We start from the raw sequence: 21,773 nt of genomic DNA, 5'->3' as shown, positions 1-21,773 counted from the left end.
TGCTGCCGTGCTGCCCATTTTAGAACAGTTTCACAACTAATTTTGTTTACCTGGGACATAATGGATCCTTCTTTGATCTTATTAGATGCTATCACACTGGAAAATTATTTTAAATACCTAAACAAAATCAATCAACAAATTAAGGATTTTCTTTATGCACAAGCAAACTGAATGTTGGAGAAGATGCAGCAGACATTTTCATGAATTCAGTAGTTTAGTTTATTAAGATCCCCGTTAGCTCCTGCAATAGCAGTACCTACTCTTCCTGGAGTGTGACGAAATTTAATAAAAAAAAAAAAATTTCATACAAAAAAGACGTACTACATTAAAAGAAAAAAAAAGGCTCAAAAACAAGAGAACACCACAATTAAAACCAATAGCTCCACATTAAATATCTGTAAGAATCACAACTCACTTTTGCTTTTTAAATGATCAACTGACCAACATGCTCATCACACAGATGTCTGAAACCTAACAAAAAATAACCAATTCTACTGACTATTCCCGTGTAATTTTTTATATATATATATATATATATATATATATATATATATATATATAGTTTCAATTTTTTGCAAAAAGTTGTGTTAATTCCTAAGATCAAGAATAGTCCTCAGAGTAGTCATTTGAGGATGACTATTCTATCCAGTCTGTACTTTGGAGTCAGACGTATAAATATGTTTAAAATTTAAATGATAAAAGCTCCTTCTAGGATAATGCTGATTGTTTGTTGTTGTGAAACCAAACCAAACTAAACAAGGAGCTAAACTTAAGTTACATAAGATTATTTACTCAATTGTACAGTAACTCCTAACATAACTCTTGCATATGTGTCTCTGATTTCTAGGAGTTGGTCAGTTAGCTTGATGCTAACACCTAATGAAAGTACAAATCTAAGACTAGTCATGAAATTTAGTTAATAATGTTAAATATTAAATCATCAAAAATACTTACTTCAGGTAATTCTAAAGCTAATGTTGAAATAGCATAAAGAAAAAAAAGGATGGATTTTTGCTTACCAAAGAGGATTATAAACATCAACTACACTACAGATATTTAATATTATTAGCATACGTGTAACCTTTTCAGATGACTGATCATCAGGCTTATAGTGTCCACTTGGCAAAAAAAATCAAATGACCGCACTTTGTGCATAACATTGTATCTCAGTTTAAGCACACCCCAAATAAAGCTCCCAGCCTTGCGTTGGACATGCAGTAAGCCTGTATGTCTACTAAATTCAGCCGTCACTTTCATTTTAAATTTTTCTTTCTGTGGCCATAAAAAAATATTCTCAGTTGGATTTTTTACAAATCCCAATTTAAATCTGAGGGATTATTTAAAGTTGTTATTTGTGAAACAAAACCTGGAAGTCCTAGTTTTTAAAGGCTCTGGTTTATTTTGCTGTAGTCTTTGAAATCTACGCGTTACTTTCATGATTTAAATGTTCTCCCCGTGCCGAGTGCAGCAGGATCAATCCATTTTGCTCCCTGACACTGGCAGTCATCCAGGGCTTCACAGAAAGCAACAAAGTGACCTGCCTAACTTTCATTTGCATTTATTATGTGGATGAGGAAGTGCTGCTAACAAGTGCAAAAAAGCTTGTTTGTATACGCTTCCTCTTCATCTCATCCTCCTTGATGTTTATTTCTCAGATCAGTGCTGCTGACTGGGGACAAGCTGAAACAACATATAACCTCTATGAGGTTCTTTTCAAGGTTCACAAGGTAAGTTATGAGAAGGATGCTGTGATGTGCATCAGGGCTGTTCAAATTTTGATCACTTCTTTGCTCTCTTTAAAGATGTCAGTTTTCCTCTTTGAGCATGTCGTATAGTGATTCAGGGAGCTGTCTAACCAAGGCATGTACACAGAGAAGGTTCATCTGTTTAATCTGCGAATATAGAGAAATACTAGTGATTCCTTCTACTTACATCAGCTGTAGAAAGTGAAATAACAGCGTACCTTTCCCCCAGTATGTAGTAATTACAAGCTTGCATTACAGCTGTGGATGGCAGAGGACTGCTGGCTCCAGGCAAGGCTCTACTTGGGACTGGAGCATTCTCCTGAGCAGGACACGGAGTCTCTGTGCTTCAGTATTCTGGTCGGCCACGGCCAGAGCCACACCTTCAGGGTAGAGCTGGCCACTGACCTGGCTATCTGGGAGAAGTCCTTCCAAAGGGCGGTCTTCTTGGAAGTGCAGCGAATACAAGTGAGTACTTTCATATAAAATGATCTCGGACCCTTTTTGGGTATTTTCTGTTTGAATATTAGTTCGAATGGAGTGCCTCTAAAATAAAGCACCTTTTTCTCAACTCAAAGGAGGAACGCGAAGTATTGAATGTTTGTGGAAATTAAGACCACAGCACAACTCTGTGTTTCCGTTGGGCTTTAGAGCCAGAAGGAAGATAAATAGCATCAATAATCTTGGATGATGACTAAAATGTACTCTTCCAAATGCAAACATGACAGTCTGAAAATGGAGCTTTATAATCCTTTAATACCAGTATTATTGCATAGGAACATTACAGCACAATTGCATTTGTGTGTAATATTCCTGTACAATCGTGCACTGGTCCATTTAACATAACAGAACAGCAGAAAAATGTTAACATAAAATTTGAAAGCCATTTAAATCCTTCTGTAACACCTATATGATATAGCTATGGTTATTGTCATTGCACCTTTTGTTTTGAGGAAGTGACTTGCATTCATCATTTACTTCCTGTATTTATTAAAACTGTGTATATTATATTTGATACATGAGTTTTTGAACACCTCTTAAAGAAGAAGAAAAATCTGTGTTGATTGGTTAGATGGAGACAATGAGCTGGAAAGGATGTGCAGCAGGTTAGGATGATTAAAGACAGAGATAGAAATGGATGGAGTTAAGTTAGTGGAGTGCAGAGAATTAGTAAGGTGGAAGCGAGGGTAGCTGTGTAAAGGAATGAAGTGTGGAAAGCCGTGTTTATCCAGGTGGCATACCTGTGATGGTATGAAGATGTCTTGAAGAGAGGATGTGGTGTTTTTTAAACTCGAGTGTTTAACACAATCTTGGACAAAAACTGGTTCACCCGAAAGACAAAACGCCAAAACACAGACTTAACAATGTGGTGTATGCTGTACAGTGCAGCGAGGAATGCTCAGACCTCTACATTGGAGAGACCAAACAGCCACTTCACAAGCGCATGGCACAACACAGAAGAGCCACCTCCACAGGACAAGACTCACCACTCCATCTGCATCTTAAGGATAAAGGACACTCTTTCGAGGATGCCAATGTTCACATTTTGGACAGAGAGGACAGATGGTTTGAAAGAGGAGTGAAAGAAGCCATCTATGTCCACTGTGAGCGACCATCTTTGAACAGAGGCGGTGGTTTACGACACCAACTCTCTGCCATCTATAATCCAGTTTTGAGATCCCTTCCCAGACGCCTTAACGCCCACTCACATCCTGGGCCATCTGACCTCAGGAATTCGCATGATAAGGTGGGGCCAGGTTTCACAATGAACACACCCGAAACTCTGGCGGATTGGGACCCACACCCAGTTTCACACCTTGGCTCAGGCGATTAGAGGATCATCAGGGGGTCCTTTTGTCCCTCTGTGGGGGGATACTCCCACTAGGTTATATCTGGGACTCTCCACCATTTGACCTTAGAACTGAAGAAACTTCTTGGATGAGAGGTGAAACGTCTTCAAGCAACTTAAAGAAGTCCAGACGCTTTTCTTTGCAAGCTCCTTTGACAATCTTGGAGAAACTGCCAGAAGAGTAGAAGAATGAGACCAATTTTCAAGAACAGGGTTGATGTGCAGAGCTGTAGTAACTAGAAAGAGATGAGGCTGATTAGCCATGAAGAGTTGTTGAAGCTAGGTTAAGTGACACTCGGTGACATGCGTTAGGGCTTCATGCTGAGAATGAACACTACAGCTGTGATGTTTGCTTGATGTTTGATGATGGAGAAGAATAGAGACGATCAGACAGAGTTGCACTGTGCCTTTGTAGATCTAGAGAAAAGCTCTCTGAACCCCTTTTGTTTGCAGTGGTGATGGACAGGTTAACAGATGAGACGAGATAGCGGTCTCTGTGGACTTTTACAGATGACACTCATGAAATCTGTAGTGAGAGTAGGAATAGAATACATGTGTGTGAATGAGAGGTAGGCAGGTGGAAAGGTGAACATGCAAAGTTGGATGAATTTAAATACCTGTATTCAACCAGCTGAAACTATAGACAGTGCACAGGAGAGGTCAAGAAGAGAGTGCAGGCTGGGTGGAGCAGTTGGAGACAAGTCTCTGGGATGATTTGTGACAGAAGCCTAGCAGTGAGTCTAACAGCAGAAGGAGAAGGCCGAGTTGAAGATGTTAGGATTTTCATTGGATGTGACCAGAATGGACTGGATTAGAAATTAGTACATCAGAGGGACAGGTCAGGCCGAGCAGTTTAGAGGCTGAGATGGTTTGGACATATGCAGAGGAGGGATAGAGGATATACTGGACAAAGGATGCCAAAGATGGGCCTGCCAGGTACACCACAGAAGATTCATGGCTGTAATGAAGGAGGACACGGTAGAGGGTTGGTGTGACACAGGAGGGATAGGGGTGAGATGGAGGCAGATGATCCACTGTGGCAACCTCTAAAGGGAGCAGGCAGAAGAGAACATTTGGAAGACGTCTAAATCAGTAAAACAATCAGTACTTTTCTGTGATATAAAAATCTAACACATTATCTCCCCACTGGTGAATTACAGGCAATTACAGGCGTGTCTTTTCTTTTGACTAAGGAAACCTTTGTTAATTCCAGTTTTGTTATGAATAACCATTACTTGAAATCTGTCAAAAATGTCATATTTGTAAGTTTTGGGTTTTTTTTAGTTTCTGTTTAAATATACAAAGACATTTACAAACAGTTATTTTAATAATAGAATTTCACCAACATGATTTGGTGTGTCGGGTTTGACGCGGTGAGCAGTTAAGAGTTTTCGTGGCACAGATAGTGCAAATAAAATTAGAGATTGGATTTGGGTCTGAGGGAATCATTATTCAGTCGTATGGCTACACCAGGCTTAACATGCCACAACATTTTAGAATTCTCTGGTTACAGCTCAGAAAAATGCCAGAGGCCTTACCTGCTTCAGATGAATTTGTCTGGCTTGCAAATGGGGCTTAACTGGTCCCCTGACAGTTCCATCCAGCCCATTCCTCCTCTCAGTTTGACAAACATGCACTGAGTTTCGTATCTTTCCCTTGATTTAGGGTATCAAATAGACCGAAATCCCTCATGGAGGCTGGTTGTCATCAAAGTCTGAAAAAGTTGGTCTTTTAGTTTGTGTCCAACGAGCTACATGATCGTTACACATCGCAGGGCTTGGTGAACAAATGACAGCTGGGACAAAAAGCTTTAAAGGTTTTTGAACTGTGATTTCTTCTGATAATAATAAATAAATGTTTCCTTAATTCTTGCTAGGAGCAACGCTTGAATTTATTTTCTGACACGAGCAGTTTCTCTCGTATTTCAGGCCTGCTTATATTAATCACAGTGGTGTCTGCCTATGCAGCTACCCTTGGAAACTATTGTGATGATTGTCAAACCAGCGAATCACTTGTCTAGTTGACAGATGTGTAAAACACTTCTTAATTATAATAACAGATCAGTTCATTTTTTTGGCAACTTACAAGTATATGGATGTAGAGCTCATTGTAATTTGCTGTCTAGGCCAGCTGCCAATAGTTTGACTGCAACTTAAAATTAATAATTAAAATACATTCAGTTTAAATGTTTCATCCTTAACATACATAACAAAATGTTACAGCATACAGCAGGAAAACTCAAACCTTACTGTTTCAGACAAAGTGATATCACACAAAAGGGGAAAAAAAGGCTCAACCAGAAATACTTTGGGTGTAGGACCTGACAATGAGTCACACGAATTCTTTGTAGTGCATTTGAGCTGGCGCTATATAATGCTGCATCTTGGACACCTCCCAATGTTCAGACAAACCTCCCAGTGAAAGACACTTTATTTTCAGTCTTTTTTTGTTTTCGTAGATTTTATTGGCCTGCATGTTAATTTAACACTGATGTTTAGGAGTTTAAAGCCATCGCCAGGCCACAGAAGCTCTGTGTTTTTGTGCTCGTTCTGTAGTGAAATACTTCAGGGGCAACTTTTGATTTTTCAAACACCTGCTGGTGTTTTGTCGTTCTCTTTGTGGTCGGCTCTGCTTCATCAGAGGGCAGATGTTTGGAGGTTATTTCTTTGATGCTGGCTAACTAATGCCAACTGTGAGCCGCACTTCATATTTAAAGTGGATTCACTGAATACTAAACCCAGATCCAGAGAAAGCTGCAGCTACCTCAGGTGAGGGCTGAGCGCATTTGGTATTTGGGCTGATTTAGCAGGGAAATAATGTGTTTGTGTTGCCCTGAATGCATTTCCATGTGCCTACCAAAAATATATATATATATACACTGCGTGTGTGGCAATGATGGAGAGAGGGAGCTCTTTGATATTAAAATTGTGCCGCTTTCATTATCTGACTGGATATAACCCAACCCAAACAAACTCTAGGCCCAACTGCTTTTTAATAAATCTTCTTACCGTACCCCTAAAATACTACTTCCATAATCAACACTGTGTGTTAAGTTACCTCAATATTTTCAGAGAAATGCATATTTCACCATGTGTTACAAAAAAAAGGGGGAAATTGGATAAAATCAGGGCAAAAGAAGAATCTGCAAACCTGAAAAAAGAAACTACCTGCTGTAGATGAATAGTATCTAAAAGTCATGTTTTTAAGAAATAGAAAAAAAAATAGAGATACAGCTGACCCTTCAGTTACTGTTAAATTATGTTGCTGTCATGAAGCCATTCCTATGAAAGGTATGCCAAACACAACAAGTGGACTGAAAAAACAGCCGTGAGGAATCCTGATTTGGAATTTTTGGTTCAAAATTGTCTTTCACAGTGAATTTCCAAAGGTTTCATTTCTCAGCTTAATACCAACACAGTGAAATCACGCCTGGGTAAAAAAAAAAAAAAAACAGAGTGGAAAGTCATGGATTGTCTCCCCCAGAGTCCAGACCTCAACATTACTGAAGCAGTGTGGGATCATTTTGAAGCAGAATGGAACAAAAGGCAGCCAGCATGTAACCAAAGAGAAGCTTTGAATGTCCTTTGAGAAGCCTAGAGAACTGTTCCTGAAGACTACTTCAAGATATGAACAATAAAGGTTTCGGGCTGTATTCTTCAACACAGTGTAAGGTATTGACTTTGAAAGGTTAGAACTGTACAAACTTTTTTCTCTCATTCTGTATTTCCACGCATCTTTCTACACCTATTTCACATTTTCCAAGCAAAATACAAAGAAATGAGGGGCGGTTCATGACTTTTGCACTTTGCACTTTTTTGTCAAGCTTGTTCCAAAAGTGAGTCAGTCCCCATTGTTAAAATGCCCTTTCAATAGTCACGATCTTTAACAATAAAAAGCATTAAACAGCTTCACAAAAAGGAGTGTCCCCAAAATGACGATCAGTTGAAGTATTGACATAAATTAGCAGATTAAATATTAAATAAATGTAGCTAACTAGTTATTACAATGCAGCTTCAAAAGAATCCTAATTTGCACGAGGGTGCAATTTAATGTTTGCTTCAGACTTTTGTACCTGAGATCAAAACACAACACAGAAAAGCAGAGATGGGCTTTTAGCTTTTATGTGACACCGTTTATATGCACATATATTGTCTTTGTTTTTTTTTGAAAAAAAAAAAAGAGCCTTTTAATGTTGGCTCCTTTTTCACATGAACAAAAGTAAGTTAATCAATGAAGGTCAAATGAATAAAAAGCAATTAAGCCTAATATTTGTTTCTTGTGATAAATGTGCTGAAGCCTAAAAACTCATTGATAAACCTGAAGTCTCAGTTCAGTATTGTTAGCGTGTTTCTCTTTTCCCCTCAGTCTTTTCAGAAGCTAATGTGCTCAGTCGGGTTTTATCCGTTGATGGCCAGTTCAAGAACCTTCAGTTTTTATTTCTATTAAAAGCTTTGTGTTTAGGATTGTTGTTATGTAGGGAGAACAAGGGCCAGCCAATGAGACAGAGTTATTAACAGCCAGGGTAAACTAGAAGTGAATAGAGCCTGTTGCTGTCATTATGTGCTATGAATCAACACTGGGAAACAAACTAATCCATGTACCCGAGCAGCCGTAAGGGGCCATGATGGGACGTGATTTGCTAAACATTTCATGTTTCACACGTCTGCTTCTAAAGCAGAAAAGTGAAGCCAACCCAGTTCTTCATCAGTGTTACACTGATGTCAGTGACTCGGTCCCCACTGACCCCCATGTTAAAGCGCCCAAACTCATAAGACAGACAAACATGAATATTTTAACAGGATGAGCAAGTTATCAGTTTAGTTTTGTTTTTCCTATGAAGTAACTAAAGTTATGGTGTTATATGATTACCTGGCACTGAATCTACCAAGGAAGATCACTTTTTTAAAAATAAATAAAAATACTGAAATTAAGGTTCAACGTCCGATCCACAGGCCAGTCGGTGACACCCCATTGACTGAGAGTGACGTCCTTGACTGTCGTTTTGAAGTTCTTCTTCACAGCTCCAGGGATTTTTCTGTCATCAGCTGAAGTTGTTTGCTATGGGCAACCTGTCCTGTGTTTATTTCAAAGTCTAGCACTGGGTACCTTTTCCTTCAGATCTTCCCACACTGCTGTTCTTTATATATTGTTATGATTCTGTCTTTTTTGCTTTCAGACGAGCTGTGTTTCTGTCAGTCAGGTTTCTGGTCGTGTTGTATGCCTTTGGCTTTAGCTGCAAGAAACTCATCTGCTTGTTGTTTTTAACGAACTTTCACTATTTTGTGAAATAGTAAAATGCATGGAAATCAAAAGTTGATAGTTTCTCCTTTACTGTCATTTTTGTTTTGATTTTAAAATCAAAACAATAATAAACAGAGTATGAAATGCTTTTCACCTTTTGAGGGCACTTTAGTTTTGAAGTTAGATTTTTTTTTTTCTGATCAACACCCTGGTGTTAGTCAACCACATTATGTGTTAAAAAAAAAGTTAAAAAAAAAAAAATCAGCACTGCTCATTTCTGCCAATTTAATGCTTCAGCAGTGAGAAGTTATTTAAAAGTGATGAAGTTCAGTGTGATTTTCACTTAGTCTTATTAAGAAACTAATTGCTTCTAAAACAGAACGACTAGCCAGCACTCCGTTTTCCATAAATGTTATTGTTACTTTCAGCGCATTTATCACAAGGAACCTAAAGAATTAGTCTTCACATCAATGAGCCATTAAATTGCCTCTTAAGCAAAAATGTTTAAAGTGGAAAGCTCTTGTGGAGAGTGCTTTGTTAAGAAATCTGTGGTTGTAGCTGTTTCATGTCCATCAAGAGGTCTAAACATAAATACTCCACAGACAGCTTAAGAAGCCAGGAGTCACCCAGGACGCTCTTCCCCTGTTTTCTCAGTTATGTTAACTTTCATAATTTAGTTTAATTGGCTTCTAATTTTTTATCCAGTCAGCACGTGCGAGACCACATAGATCCCAAAAACATTTGACGCAGCACTTTGCCTTTCAATTTATTATGCCAGCATCTTATTTGTGTCCGCTCTCTCTAGTTTGTTTCACTGTAGGATCTTTACATTACAATATAAAGCACTTTGATGCAACTGTCCTTGTGATTTGATGCTATATAAATCAAATTCAGCTAAATTCAATTGCTGCATAGCTTTGTGTAATGTCCTATGTAGACTTTCTAATAGTTGTAAGTCAGATGGCTCAAATGTGGCATGCTAACAAAATGGGAACAGAGGACTTTGTAACTTTACAATATTACTTTTGAGAACAGGGCACCTTATTGGCACCAGTTCTCTGGTAAGTGTGGATTGAGCTGCACGCTGTTGGTCTGTGAGCAGATTTCCCCACTAAAGGATGTCTGATATTTTAGTCAGAAACAGACTCCATGAGAAGCACGCTGGAGGTCATTCTGAATGACTTTGGCAGAGCTCGTCTTCACAGAAATGAGCCGATATGGGTCCTGCTGCTGGGTTGGTGCCCTACTATAGCTCTATCTAGCTTTTTCTGTGTAATGGGGCATTTCCTCCACATGCTTTAGACTGTGCTGGGAGACACAGCAGACACCCCTTACAACAGCATGTATGCATTTGCCATCCAGGAGGAGTGGGGCTACCTGTGCAACCTGAATGGGCAGGAGATACCATCTCATGCTACTAGTAGTGACAAGGACGCCAGCAAAGATAGAGGAAAATCAGTCAGGAGGGATAAGCAGAGAGCAATGGTCTGTGGACACCACCTGCTAAACCCTTTCTGAAGGTTGTCTGGTTGTTGCCTCTCCAGTGCACACTGTCACTTTCTTTTGCAGCAAAGCCGGTGTAAAAGGAAGTGACAACAATAGCTCATACTTGCATTATACTCAACCGTATGTCGAATAATTGCACGGTGCCAAATTTTTGGGTTGCATAAAAATTCACCGTTTGTAATGAACAAATTGTCTGACACTAAATTTTCTGGCGAATAACAGATGCTTTGGGTGTAAATATTAACAAATGAATGTGTGAGGGATATAAGGATATTCCTCTGGGATTTATAGCGGCTGGAATTGTTTGGCCATTGGCGTCTTTGTGTTGGAGTATTTTAATTGTGTGAACTGTGGCAGGATTCAGTGTGATATCTGGCAGCAGCGCTGCGAGAAATTTCCATCTTTTGACACATAATTCATTTTAAAGTTTGAATTATTTAGCCAGTACCTATTCTCTTTCTTTTCTGTTCTCTGCTTTGATGTTCGAGCTGAAAATGAAAACGTGGCTTTTCCTTTTTTCCTGCATATTTGCGTAATTTTCTTTGTGTAAATGTCCGCTCCTTAAAAGTCAACAGCTGTCAGCTTCATCTTCAATCATGAATTCAGAAAGCTTCTAAAATGGGAGAATGTTGATTGAATATTAATGCGTTTGATGAGAATCAACTTTCTGATAAATAATAAAGAATCCAAAAAAGCATCTTATGAGATGACCTGCATCTATGGATTCTACTGTGGCCACTTGAAATGTTTACTTCTAGTGGGTTAGAAGCTGTGGATGAATTTAAATGGAGACCTTTTTTTTTATATATTTGGTCTCAGGAAAAAGACAGAATCAGCAAAACTAAACAAATTTAAAATCGTTATGTGGAACAACCATCAACAGCAACGTGAGCACAAAAAACGATAAATGGCTTCTTCCTTGAATCATACACAACATTTATTAAATGTGAATTTCATTTCTGTAAATGTGGAACTTCAAATAAATCATGAAAAGCAGATAAAAGACCTGAACAGGGGAAATAACTTCAGTAATGGCACAGTGAAGATGATAGTCTCAGGCAACACAGAGAGGGAGAGAGGACCCAAAGAAATCTTGAGATGCTGCAAAAAGGTATGTGCAAAAAGGGTTTGATGGTGTTGATGAAAGTAAAATGCGAACAAAGTACAATAAAAACAGTCTTAGCCTATAATTTAAACCTTCACTAAAGCTTCTGCTTCACTAGAGAAATTGACAAAATATATAATAAAATCAGGAAAAAAAGGAAATGCTGAATTTTTATATTCTTTTTCACCATTCAAAGTTAGATTAATGGGTTTTTTTTCCCCACCGAGTCAGACATCGCCTCCTTTCCAGTAGTTAAATGGGGCACAACTGGGAAGTTAGGGCCTCCAGGTGTTAGTACAGTAGTTTTTACTTAACAGTACTGGGTGAAAATGGGCGGGGTTTTTTTCCTTTTCTTTACATCTTTTATGATTCTGAATTTTGGCTTCGGGGCCCCATCGGCAGGGATTCTAACAGCACTGACTGAAGTCACACTGAACTGGACCTCCAGAACTTTTTGGAATATTTTTCATGGACTTGCCCGATAATACATACTAATAATACCTCTGATGACATTCTGTTTCTTAGTTTCTTACTTAGCATTAATTAGCAAATTTGTGTGCTTTGTAGCCACACAGTTTATGATTACAGCTTGCTTGCATCCTAAAAGTCACACTTGGCAACTACTGGCTTCAAAAACATAACATAGCACTGACCAAGCTTTAAAATATCGAGTCCTCTTGCTAGGCCATTGCAAAAAGACTGACATCAGACTCATGTATTTGTAATATAACTTGCACACCTCGGTGACATGTGCTTGATCAGGATTTAGTAAGGCAAATAAATCAAAGAATGTCACTGAAGTTTAACACGTTAAACCAGCCGTATGCTTCTGCTCATTATTGAAAAGGAAAACAGTATTAATATTTAATTCAAATCCATCCCCTCATCTGTACTTTTTAAGATGGAAATTGAGCTGCGGCTCTGAAAACATTCCTCACGTCGCAGAAAAGGAACGCAGGATGGAACGAGGCCACTTGTTCGTTTTCGTTTTCACCACAGTATAAAGCCCCTTCAAACAACAGCTCTTTGTTTGCTGTCTCCTCTGTTTGTTTTTGTTTGTTTGTTTGTTTGTTTTTTTCTCCATACAGGTGACCCAGGAGTTTTTTTTTTTTTGTCTCTCTTCCCCCCCCTTCTCACCGTCTCTTCTCCCCTTTGGTTTTCTTTCTTTCTCTCCCCCTCTCTCTCTCATTCATTCCCCCTGTCCTATTTATTAAAAAAAAAAAAAAAAAAATGACAAAGGATGAACTGAAGCTCTGCCATCACGTAATGTCGCATACTGCTGTTTCTGATGTCATAGAGAAAAAAAAAAAAAAAAAAAAAAAAGTATAAAGCCCCTTCTGTGAATCCGTTTGTGCCGCATTAAATTCACAACTGAATTATCCGAGGACTCGCAGATTTTTCCCCATTTGAACATTATTACCACAGTAATTCCCAGTTTCTTTAATTCCAGCCTCAGATTGAGGAAGGGGGAAAGAACATTTGATTCACCTACTGCAATAAGCACAATCACAAGCACAGATGTCGAGTTCCTTGCTTAAAGCCAAAATGCAGTCGCCTCTGCCTGTATCATTTAGTTTCTCATGGAACTTTAAAATCTTCCACACAGCCATGTCCATTATACTCGAGAATTAAAAAAGTATGGCACATGTCAGGTCAGACTTTTCATGAAACGGCCAGCGGTGCCTTTAATTCTTCTACATTCCCACCCTTTCACCTCTGAAGTGCGGCCAGCCAAAGATAAAGGCTAAAAACACTATGAAGCCTTAGGGCTTTGGTGCGTGGGACCCTTAAGTAGGGACATTTATAAATATTACAAAGCAGAGCACCTGTCAGAAGCCATTTAAATCACACAGTCATAATCTAAAATCCTTTCCGGGTCACCATGGGAACCAGGCATAATTAAATGGCATCTTATTTCACTTTTGAACAGCAAACCAAACGTGGGTATAATACCAGCAAGCAGCATCTTTGACTCGACAATCTGAAAGTCTTGGGAAGCATGTATAATCCTTTTATGTCCGGAGAGCTCATGTGGTCACAGAGTTTAGAGTCATAATTCCACAGGACTCAATTACATTCTCCAGTTAATTCGGCAGATGCTAATTCCTAAGTCCAAATCACTGTAGAAAACCGTCTTACATAGAGCAGCAGCATAACATTTTTATTCTGCACAAGGGAAGCTAAAATTACTAATGTCTCTAGCAGTTGTGCTGCTGTTTGCCAATATTCCCTTTTGGGAATGCGATGTGGTTTCTGTATCAAAGAACACCCTGGTAGCTAGGGCTGTAGTGTCGGGATCAGCTGGTCTGTAGGTTGATATGCTGCTATTTTTCCTTACAGAGAAAAAAGTAATACTATTACTAGTGCATCTCATCGAATTAGAATATTGTTCAAATTTCAGATAAATATATGTCCCAAGATCACAACTCAATACTTGTTTGTTGCTCCTTTACCATGGATTACTGCAGCATGCCATGGAGGTGATCGACTTGAGGCACTGCTGAGCTACAGCTCATCTGTCTTTTTGGGTCGGGGTTTCCTTGTTGATGATGGACAGCAAACCATTTGGTAGTAGTTTTGGTGCTGAGAGCAAGTCCTGCTGGAAAAGGAAATCAGCATCTCTTTAAGGATTGTTAGCAGATGGGAGCACGAGGTGGTCTAAAATCTGTTATCACTCTGCTGTGTTGGATTTGATAAAACACCAGGAGAGGACGTGGCACACTGGGTAAATTTTACCCTGGACTTCAAACACCTTGGATTCTGAGCCTCTCCCCTGTTTATCCGGTCCATCCGGCAAAATTTTCCCTGAAAAGGTGAAACTTTGGACCACTGAGTTCCTTTCCTCCTTAGCCCAGGTAAGACACCAATGAGGTCTGTGATTCAGGAGTGGTGAAGTTAGTAACAGTGTAGCACCTTTCCCGAAGGCATCTGTGTTATGATGGCTCCTGATTTACGGACACCTGTATCAGTTGTAAAACTCTTCCTTGTTCTTGAACTTTTCTCAACAATCCTCTTAAGGCTGCAGTCATCCTTTTGTTTTTTGTTTTTTTTAAAACCACACTTCTCTCTTCCATTAATATGCTTCGATACAGCGCTCTGAGCAAGCCAGCCTTTTCAGCAATGACCTTCTGTGGCTTACTCTCCTTGTGAAGGATGTCGATTGTCATCTGGACAACTGTCTAGTCAGCAAGCTTACCCAAGATTGTGGTTTCATGTATTGAACAAGAAGCACTCAGAGCACAAACCCTCAGCCAAGGCAGGTCAGTCTCTGGGCAGTATTTGCTTTTTAAGATTATAATGTTGTATTTTATATTCATTGTCCTTCTTTTGTTCTTTTTAAACACAGAAGTTTGTAGCGCAGTAAAAAGTGTAAGGTGACATTCAGTTCTTTCTCTTTTATTTTTTTGGACGCACTTTTGTGCTGTTGAGTGTAATCCATTATTTTTAGCACATCTTTAAATAGACTTTATGTCAAAGAAGCCAGTGGTGTACTTGTATTTTGTTAAAATGGGTGGCCAAGGAGTTGAGTGTAGCAGCTGCTTGAAAACAGAAATTCCTCTCATCAGTGAGATCTTAAGGGACATGGGCACAGTTTGATACACTGTGTCGCATTGTTGGTCCAAAGATAACGAGTTTGATGGCTCTGAGTGGATTTTTAAATAATAAGAGTGCAGATTTTGGCACTCAGTGTGATAATTTGTTTTTATTATTACAAACAGAAACAATCAGTTTTGTTTCATCATTTATTTAACAAAACAAGTTTTTAGTATGCATATTTTTTTCTTCAGAATAAAAAGGTCTCCTGAGGGTTGTAACAATCCCATTATGTAAGTATTGTGTAATCCATTTGCTTAGATACTGAATGTGAATGAGTGTTGAATGGGCAGGATCTAAACTACGTCTTTGATGGTTGTCAGAGGCAAAGGTAATTTCAGATTTCTTAAGACTTTGTTTCCTCGTATTTTCATAATGACTGATTTCCCTGCTTCTCTAGGTGAAAACGTCATGGGTTTAATTAAAATAAACCCTCTCACTGCGTTAACCATATGTTAGCAAAATGAAAAGGGAACCCCGAGTTCTCAGAATGACCAGTCCCACCCCTACAATTTGCCATGAAAATATAGCTAGCTCACACTTTAAGTGCCTTTGTAGTGAAGCTAAGTTTTCTCTGTGGACCAACATATTTTGCAGCGAGACAGGACTCTATACTTTTCACAAAGCCTTGAGGAGTTGAGGGAACTCTTCCCTTTAATTTATTTCAAGTCAAAAGGCTTTAACTTGGAACAGTGTAAAGAAATATACATTTTGGGTCAATAAGTTTTTGCCTTGCATTTCTACCTAGCTGAAATAACCTGAAATTTGACCCTAACAATGTTGATTCACAGCATAATGGACCGATGGCATTAACCACAGCAGCTTTGCAGGCTTATATGCTACTCTTTGTTCAGTGTCACCTCACACAAACCATACGCTCTGGGGTGTTACTTCTGAAACCGGTATTAGCTGGATAAACCACAAAGATGAGATTCATTTTTTTAATCTATACAAGCATTTCGAAATGGGTTAGTTCAGTTTTACAACAGAATACTTTGAACAATATGAACAAAATTGGTGGTTTGGCAAATCTGTGAGCTCTCTGAGCTGCACATCATGTTGCACCCCTAAGCCTTTCAGAAGGCTGCATCTGGACCGGTCTTCAAAACACTGGATCAGACGCTTCCAAGTAGAAAAACCCAGTTCAATGCTCATGGCAGCCACCATGTGCTATCAGTCACAAAGAAGGGAATAAATGTATGGCATCAGGCCTTCAGCATGTATGCTGGGGGGGTGGGGGCATAAAATCAACTGCTCCAACCCAACAATGTTTGTATTTAACACTTTTTTGCACTTTCCATGTTCACATGTGCACGATTGGAGAGAGCGCTGAGTTAAAGCACTCTTGTGACCCCAAACACGCTGTCATTGTAACAGGGAGAATCACTGAACAAAATATTTAATTCATGCGTTTGACTTTGCTGCTACAGTTAGAAGATCAGAGCACACGGAGCTCATGCGAGGCTCTGTGGGCGCTGCACTATCCAAACAGGCCAGACTGTAATGTCTTCAGGCACTGTGCATCGCACAAAAAATAAAAAGCCAACAATCGAACCGTGGGAGATACAGACTGGCTCGGTTAGAGGCGGTTCACTGTGCTTTATAGAATATCGCGCTTAAAATCAACTTTAAAAGATATTGTATTACGATAAAATAATATCGCACTCTGTGCTGTTTTAAAACAGGCATGTGTTGTTAAAATTTGTTAAAAATAAAATCAATGCAACTATTTATAAATATGTTTCTGATAAAAAAAAAAAAAAAAAAAAAAAAAAACCCTTACAGTTGTTAGAATTATAGCTTTGCAGCAGTAGCTCATCCCTGGAGGCCAGTGTAAATCTTGCATTTCTCAGGCCACCTTGAGTCAACCTTTCTACAAACATAAAGGTCAGAGACGTTATAGAGGTTTAAGTAGAGGGAGATAAGAGATAACAAAACTTATCTTATCTCTTATGGTTTAAACAGCACATTTATTGGCCCCATGTGTACCTAAAGTCTTGATCTAGTGTTACGTTTAAGACTTTTCTGCCTACACCACTTTGTGAAAGCGAGCTATGGAAACTATCAGAGTTTAGGATTATTTCTGTGGCACTCTGGACTTGCAAAACAAAATTCTTTGGAAGCTTGGTTACTGCTTTGCGTCTGTGGTTAGTCGGTTATTTGACATGACTGTGCTGCAAAGCTATTCAACGATGAAGGTAACAGTTTGATTGGCTGTTTACTGTTAAATTGAACCAGAGGACTGTTGAAAATACCATTTCAGAGGATGAGTCCTCAATGTCGATGTTATTTGTTGTGTACTGCTCATGTAGAACAAACCATTAGCTCCAAATTTAAGACCCGTTTTACAGGGTTTCTGTGCTGTGTTATCTGGAAATATTGTCTAATCTTGCGCATTAATCTCGAACAGATTCTATCTATATCCACGAAGACTGGCAGCAGCAAAAGAAATTAAAGAATGATTTAGCCTGCTGATTTCATCTTTACATACAAATATTTCTCATAAAAATAGAACTTTGTGCTGTGTAACCTTGTGTTATGTTCAGTTCTCAAACCTGGAGAAAGGCATCAGGCCAACTCTGGCTCAGAAACGGGCACTGCAATGTTGAGAAAAAGATAATAGTCAGCCAGAGGCAGTTTTCAACCAACTCATGCAGATGTTATCTTTGCATTTTAAAAGCTTAAAAAAAATCTACTTGTGAAAAGTATGTAATTACTGTCAAGAAATGTGAAGCTTGCGCTGTCTGCTTCTGTCTGAAATCAAGGATCCATTGTTTCAGAAGTAACTTGGACATAGAAATTGTAACTAAATAAGGAAGACGGCACTCACCAGGCAATTATTTGCATTGAAATAACGCATGCAGAGAACAGTGAATATTATATGCAGTAATCCAGAAGGGTCAATTACTGATCATTCATTCATGCATGTTAAAGATCCTGCTGTATGCAGCTGATAGTTGCCAAGTTTCAATAACATAATGGTCTAGTATATCATTATTATTATAAATAAGAATGTTAATGGCAGATGATTTGTGGGTGAAATGTGTCCTATTGAGTAGAGCCATACAAAGATTAAATTGTTAACTTGGCGGCGGGTGCTTAAGATGCAGGGCATTAATTTGATTGTCCAGGTTTCGTGTCCTCTATGCAGCCTGTGCTACATGATCGATGTGACCAGTACAGTAGGCTGACAAAGGGGTACACAAGCAAAGGGAAGACAGTCAGAAAGTTCTGTGAATGTTAATGTATTTTCTTGCATTCAACATCAAAAGGCATGGACACATTCGTACATTAACTGGCCGTGTTTTTCCAGCACAGAAGCAAACCCAAACTGCAGGACGGATGAAGAATAGACCTGATTTCATTCTCTCTTCTTTGCTTTAACAATATCCCGTTCCTCTGCTGTGCCAGACATTAGCTTCAAAGGGGAGCGATAATATGCAGGGGTGTTTGATGCTGCAGTCACACAGTCAGCTCTTTGCCAGCTAATGATTGGCTGAATCCGCTCTTGATGTAACATCAGTGTCAATTGTCAAATTGCGAGTGACATTCAGGACAGCCTGAAATCCAGGCTAAACAACTAGACTGACACACATCTCTAACAATGCAATCTGATGTCAAACCGCTGATTGATGCCCAACATTTCTGCATGTATTTGAATGGCATTATGAATACAGGTAACCTCTCTCTTTGGCCGTTTGGACAGGGCATTGAAACACTTTATATACTCAATGCTTCTGACCAAGCTGAGGCTGCATGGGCAGTTTCCCTCCCTATTAGTATGAAACCAAACATAAATATGGTAATGTAGCATTTTTTCAGTCTTTAATGATGCAATTGTGGGACACTGTCCTTTGGGAAGCCAATGAAAGTGATGAAGGGTTTCAATTTGCCTGTGAATCTCTGTTCTCCAGCCAATTAGGCGAGCCTCCTGTGGTTTCTGAGGAGCACTCAGCAGAATCCAACGTATACTAACCTTCAAACTGACTGGATCAGGGCATTACATAAACACTGCTGATGGGTATGAGTACAGGGTATAACAGACAAAACTGCCCAGCGTGTGTCCTCTAACACATTTTTAATCTTTTGGTTATTTGGAGGTGATGAAACCCATCATGGCACCAATGGGGGTCTTTTAACTCAGGATTAGCAGTAAAGTTGTCATATTTCGGGCGATTGTGGCTCAAGTTGGGAGTTTGCCTTGTAATCGGAAGGTTGCCGGTTCGAGCCCCGGCTTGCACAGTCTCGGTCGTTGTGTCCTTCGGCAAGACACTTCACCCACTGCCTACTGGTGGTGGTAAGAGGGCCCGCTGGCGCCAGTGTCCGGCAGCCTCGCCTCTGTCAGTGCGCCCCAGGGTGGCTGTGGCTACAATGTAGCTTTCCATCACCAGTGTGTGAATGGGTGGATGACTGGATATGTAAAGCACTTTGGGATCCTTAGGGACTAGTAAAGCGCTATATAAATACAGGCCATTTACCATTTACTATTTCACTTGTGCTGTATGCTATAAGCTGAAATATCACCAAGCATGTTAGAGTCATGGGTTATGCAGAACCTGTCTTGCTTTGGCCTGTCCACAAATACATGACTGTTTTGGTAAATATGGTGTTGAACAGGGTTTTTCAAAGGTTTTCTTTGGACATTGGCTGTTTGTTCCCTCATTTTCAGTCCACCTCTTGTACTTGACCATTTTTTGAGAAAAGTTTGTTTGTTTGTTTACTTGCCTGAGCTACTGAACCTCAAGCATAAAAAAGCAAAAACACAGTATTTTTCTCATTTCTTTACTTGACTATGCAAAAAAATGCCAACGATAACAGTTTGACAGGCACAAAATAGTAATTTTGCACCATCAGTGTTACTCCTAAAGCTCTATTAGCCGGAAACATGGCATATCTTGACATGATGTGAAGCGTTTCCTTAAAGAATGGCAGAAACTGGAAAAGTGGTCAGGCCTAAAAGAAACAAAACAAAAGAAACCCCAAAACATATGAACGACAGCAGATGAAGTTACGTCCCTAGGAAAAAATAAATAAATGGGAAAAGATAAAGCAAAGACCTGACACAGAATCTGTGAAATGCATCTGACCATTTACTTTTCACTGAAACTCATCAGAAATGCTTTAGTGTCGCTGTCAAGAAGGCTTTCTTAAGGAAAGGGAACAGGAAGAAAAAGGCGATGTATCCCAAATTACACAAGAAGTGGACTGAAAATCAGTGGCAACGGGAGTGATGCATCTAAATTTGAAATTTCGTGATTCAAACATCAGCATGTCTGAGGTCAAGAGAACAATACAACTCATTGTCTAGAAGGGGTAAAAAAACAAAACAAAAAACAACTTAAAGTTAAGTTTCCTTGCAGGTGATGAATATTGCAAACTGTGTTTCCCTGTAGGTGGTGCACTTGTCCTCTTTAAGTGCATTGTCTTTCATATTTTTTGTCTACCTGCTTCAAGAACTTTTCATCTGATCATAATTTCCACAATAATAACGGTAAAATTTTGGGGGACATTTTCTGTTGCCTGATATTAACCGATATCGGCCTGTTGACATAAACGATGTACAGCGGGGAGTGGACGACGTTTCTATATGGTCTCACGGCACTTTTATGTTGGCTGAATATTTAAAACATAAAGAGAGTTTGAAAGCAATAATTAAAAAACCCAGAACAGCTGCACTGTATCAGCTGTTCAAATTTTACATTTGGGTAATGACCCAGGATTTGGCATTTCTGAATATTTTTATATTAAGCTATCAAAATAATCAAGTGTTACTTTAGGCACCTGATGTTGATGATAACTGATTTATACATTTTCTTTCTTAAAATCTTGTCAACTTGAGAAACATGTCACCGAGGATTTTCAAATTAACACTTTATGTGCAGCTACGACATTCAATACAGTCAAAGTGTTGGTGAATGTTACGAGTTACTTTCCTCAGTGTGGGGTTAAAAAAAAAATGCTGCAGGTCACTGAAAAGTCTTTTTTAATGAGCATGAATTCTTAGAAAAATTTGTATTTTTGTTCTTAAAATATTTTTTGTTTACTTTCTGTTTGCAATTGCAGTGAAGTTTTACATGTTTATCTTCAGTTTGTGTATTTGCATGTTAACATTTGCTAATAAGCATCAAATAAAGCTAAGGCTTAATATCATTGAGTATATAGCCATAACCAATTAGTCATGAAAATCCACCCCGAACAGCCTTTATTGCAAATCCACTCATTGTTTAGATATGTTGCTCTAAAAGCCAACTAACCCAACCCGTTTCCCTTTTAAACAGTGGAAGTCTTTGAGAAGCAATAGGCAGTGACACATCACATAAGCAGCTTGACACCAGCCCATGTGCCTGGCTGTCGTCCAGCACGTGAAGTTCTTCTAGTCACTGATGTGTAGAGGGTGGGGTCAGTTCAGGGTGGATTCCATTTGTTTTGGTTACAATAGAAAACACCTGTCACCACCGCCTTAGCTCGGTAATGTATTTAACAGCTTCCTGTTAGAAAGCATGCAGCCATTGAATAAACAACTTCGTGTTCAGTTTCATATAATGTTAGAAAAGTTCATCTTGATTTAGTGTAAGTAGCAAATACATTTCATGCTCGTCAGCAAACATGGCAGTTTGTCCTGATGGTGTTCCAAATTCTCACAAGCTCAGACATTTTTAACATATCTGCTTGTGAGAACAGCTTGCGTCAACACAACCTGTTCTCCTCGATCTCTGTGTTGTACATTGTGTGAGGG

General features: G+C 39.1%; 1 protein-coding gene across 2 annotated transcripts in view; it reads left to right on the top strand.

Annotated features, from left to right (window-relative positions):
- The window catches only part of sntg2 (syntrophin, gamma 2), a 112,434-nt gene that overhangs the window by 85,203 nt on the left and 5,458 nt on the right, over positions 1–21,773 (top strand). For both annotated transcript variants that reach the window (XM_085442535.1, XM_085442534.1), the window contains exons 13-14: positions 1,656–1,727; positions 2,004–2,210. In XM_085442535.1, the coding sequence (XP_085298661.1) occupies positions 1,656–1,727; positions 2,004–2,210 (279 nt within the window). The remainder of the gene's footprint in view (positions 1–1,655; positions 1,728–2,003; positions 2,211–21,773) is intronic.

Source organism: Copadichromis virginalis, linkage group LG19 (assembly GCF_057382275.1).
Source record: "Copadichromis virginalis isolate Kocher_CV1m ecotype Utaka linkage group LG19, C_Virginalis_male_GT1.1, whole genome shotgun sequence".
Taxonomy (NCBI): domain Eukaryota; kingdom Metazoa; phylum Chordata; class Actinopteri; order Cichliformes; family Cichlidae; genus Copadichromis; species Copadichromis virginalis.
Note: the sequence above shows the minus strand (reverse complement) of the source record. Positions and strands in the feature narration are given on the sequence as shown.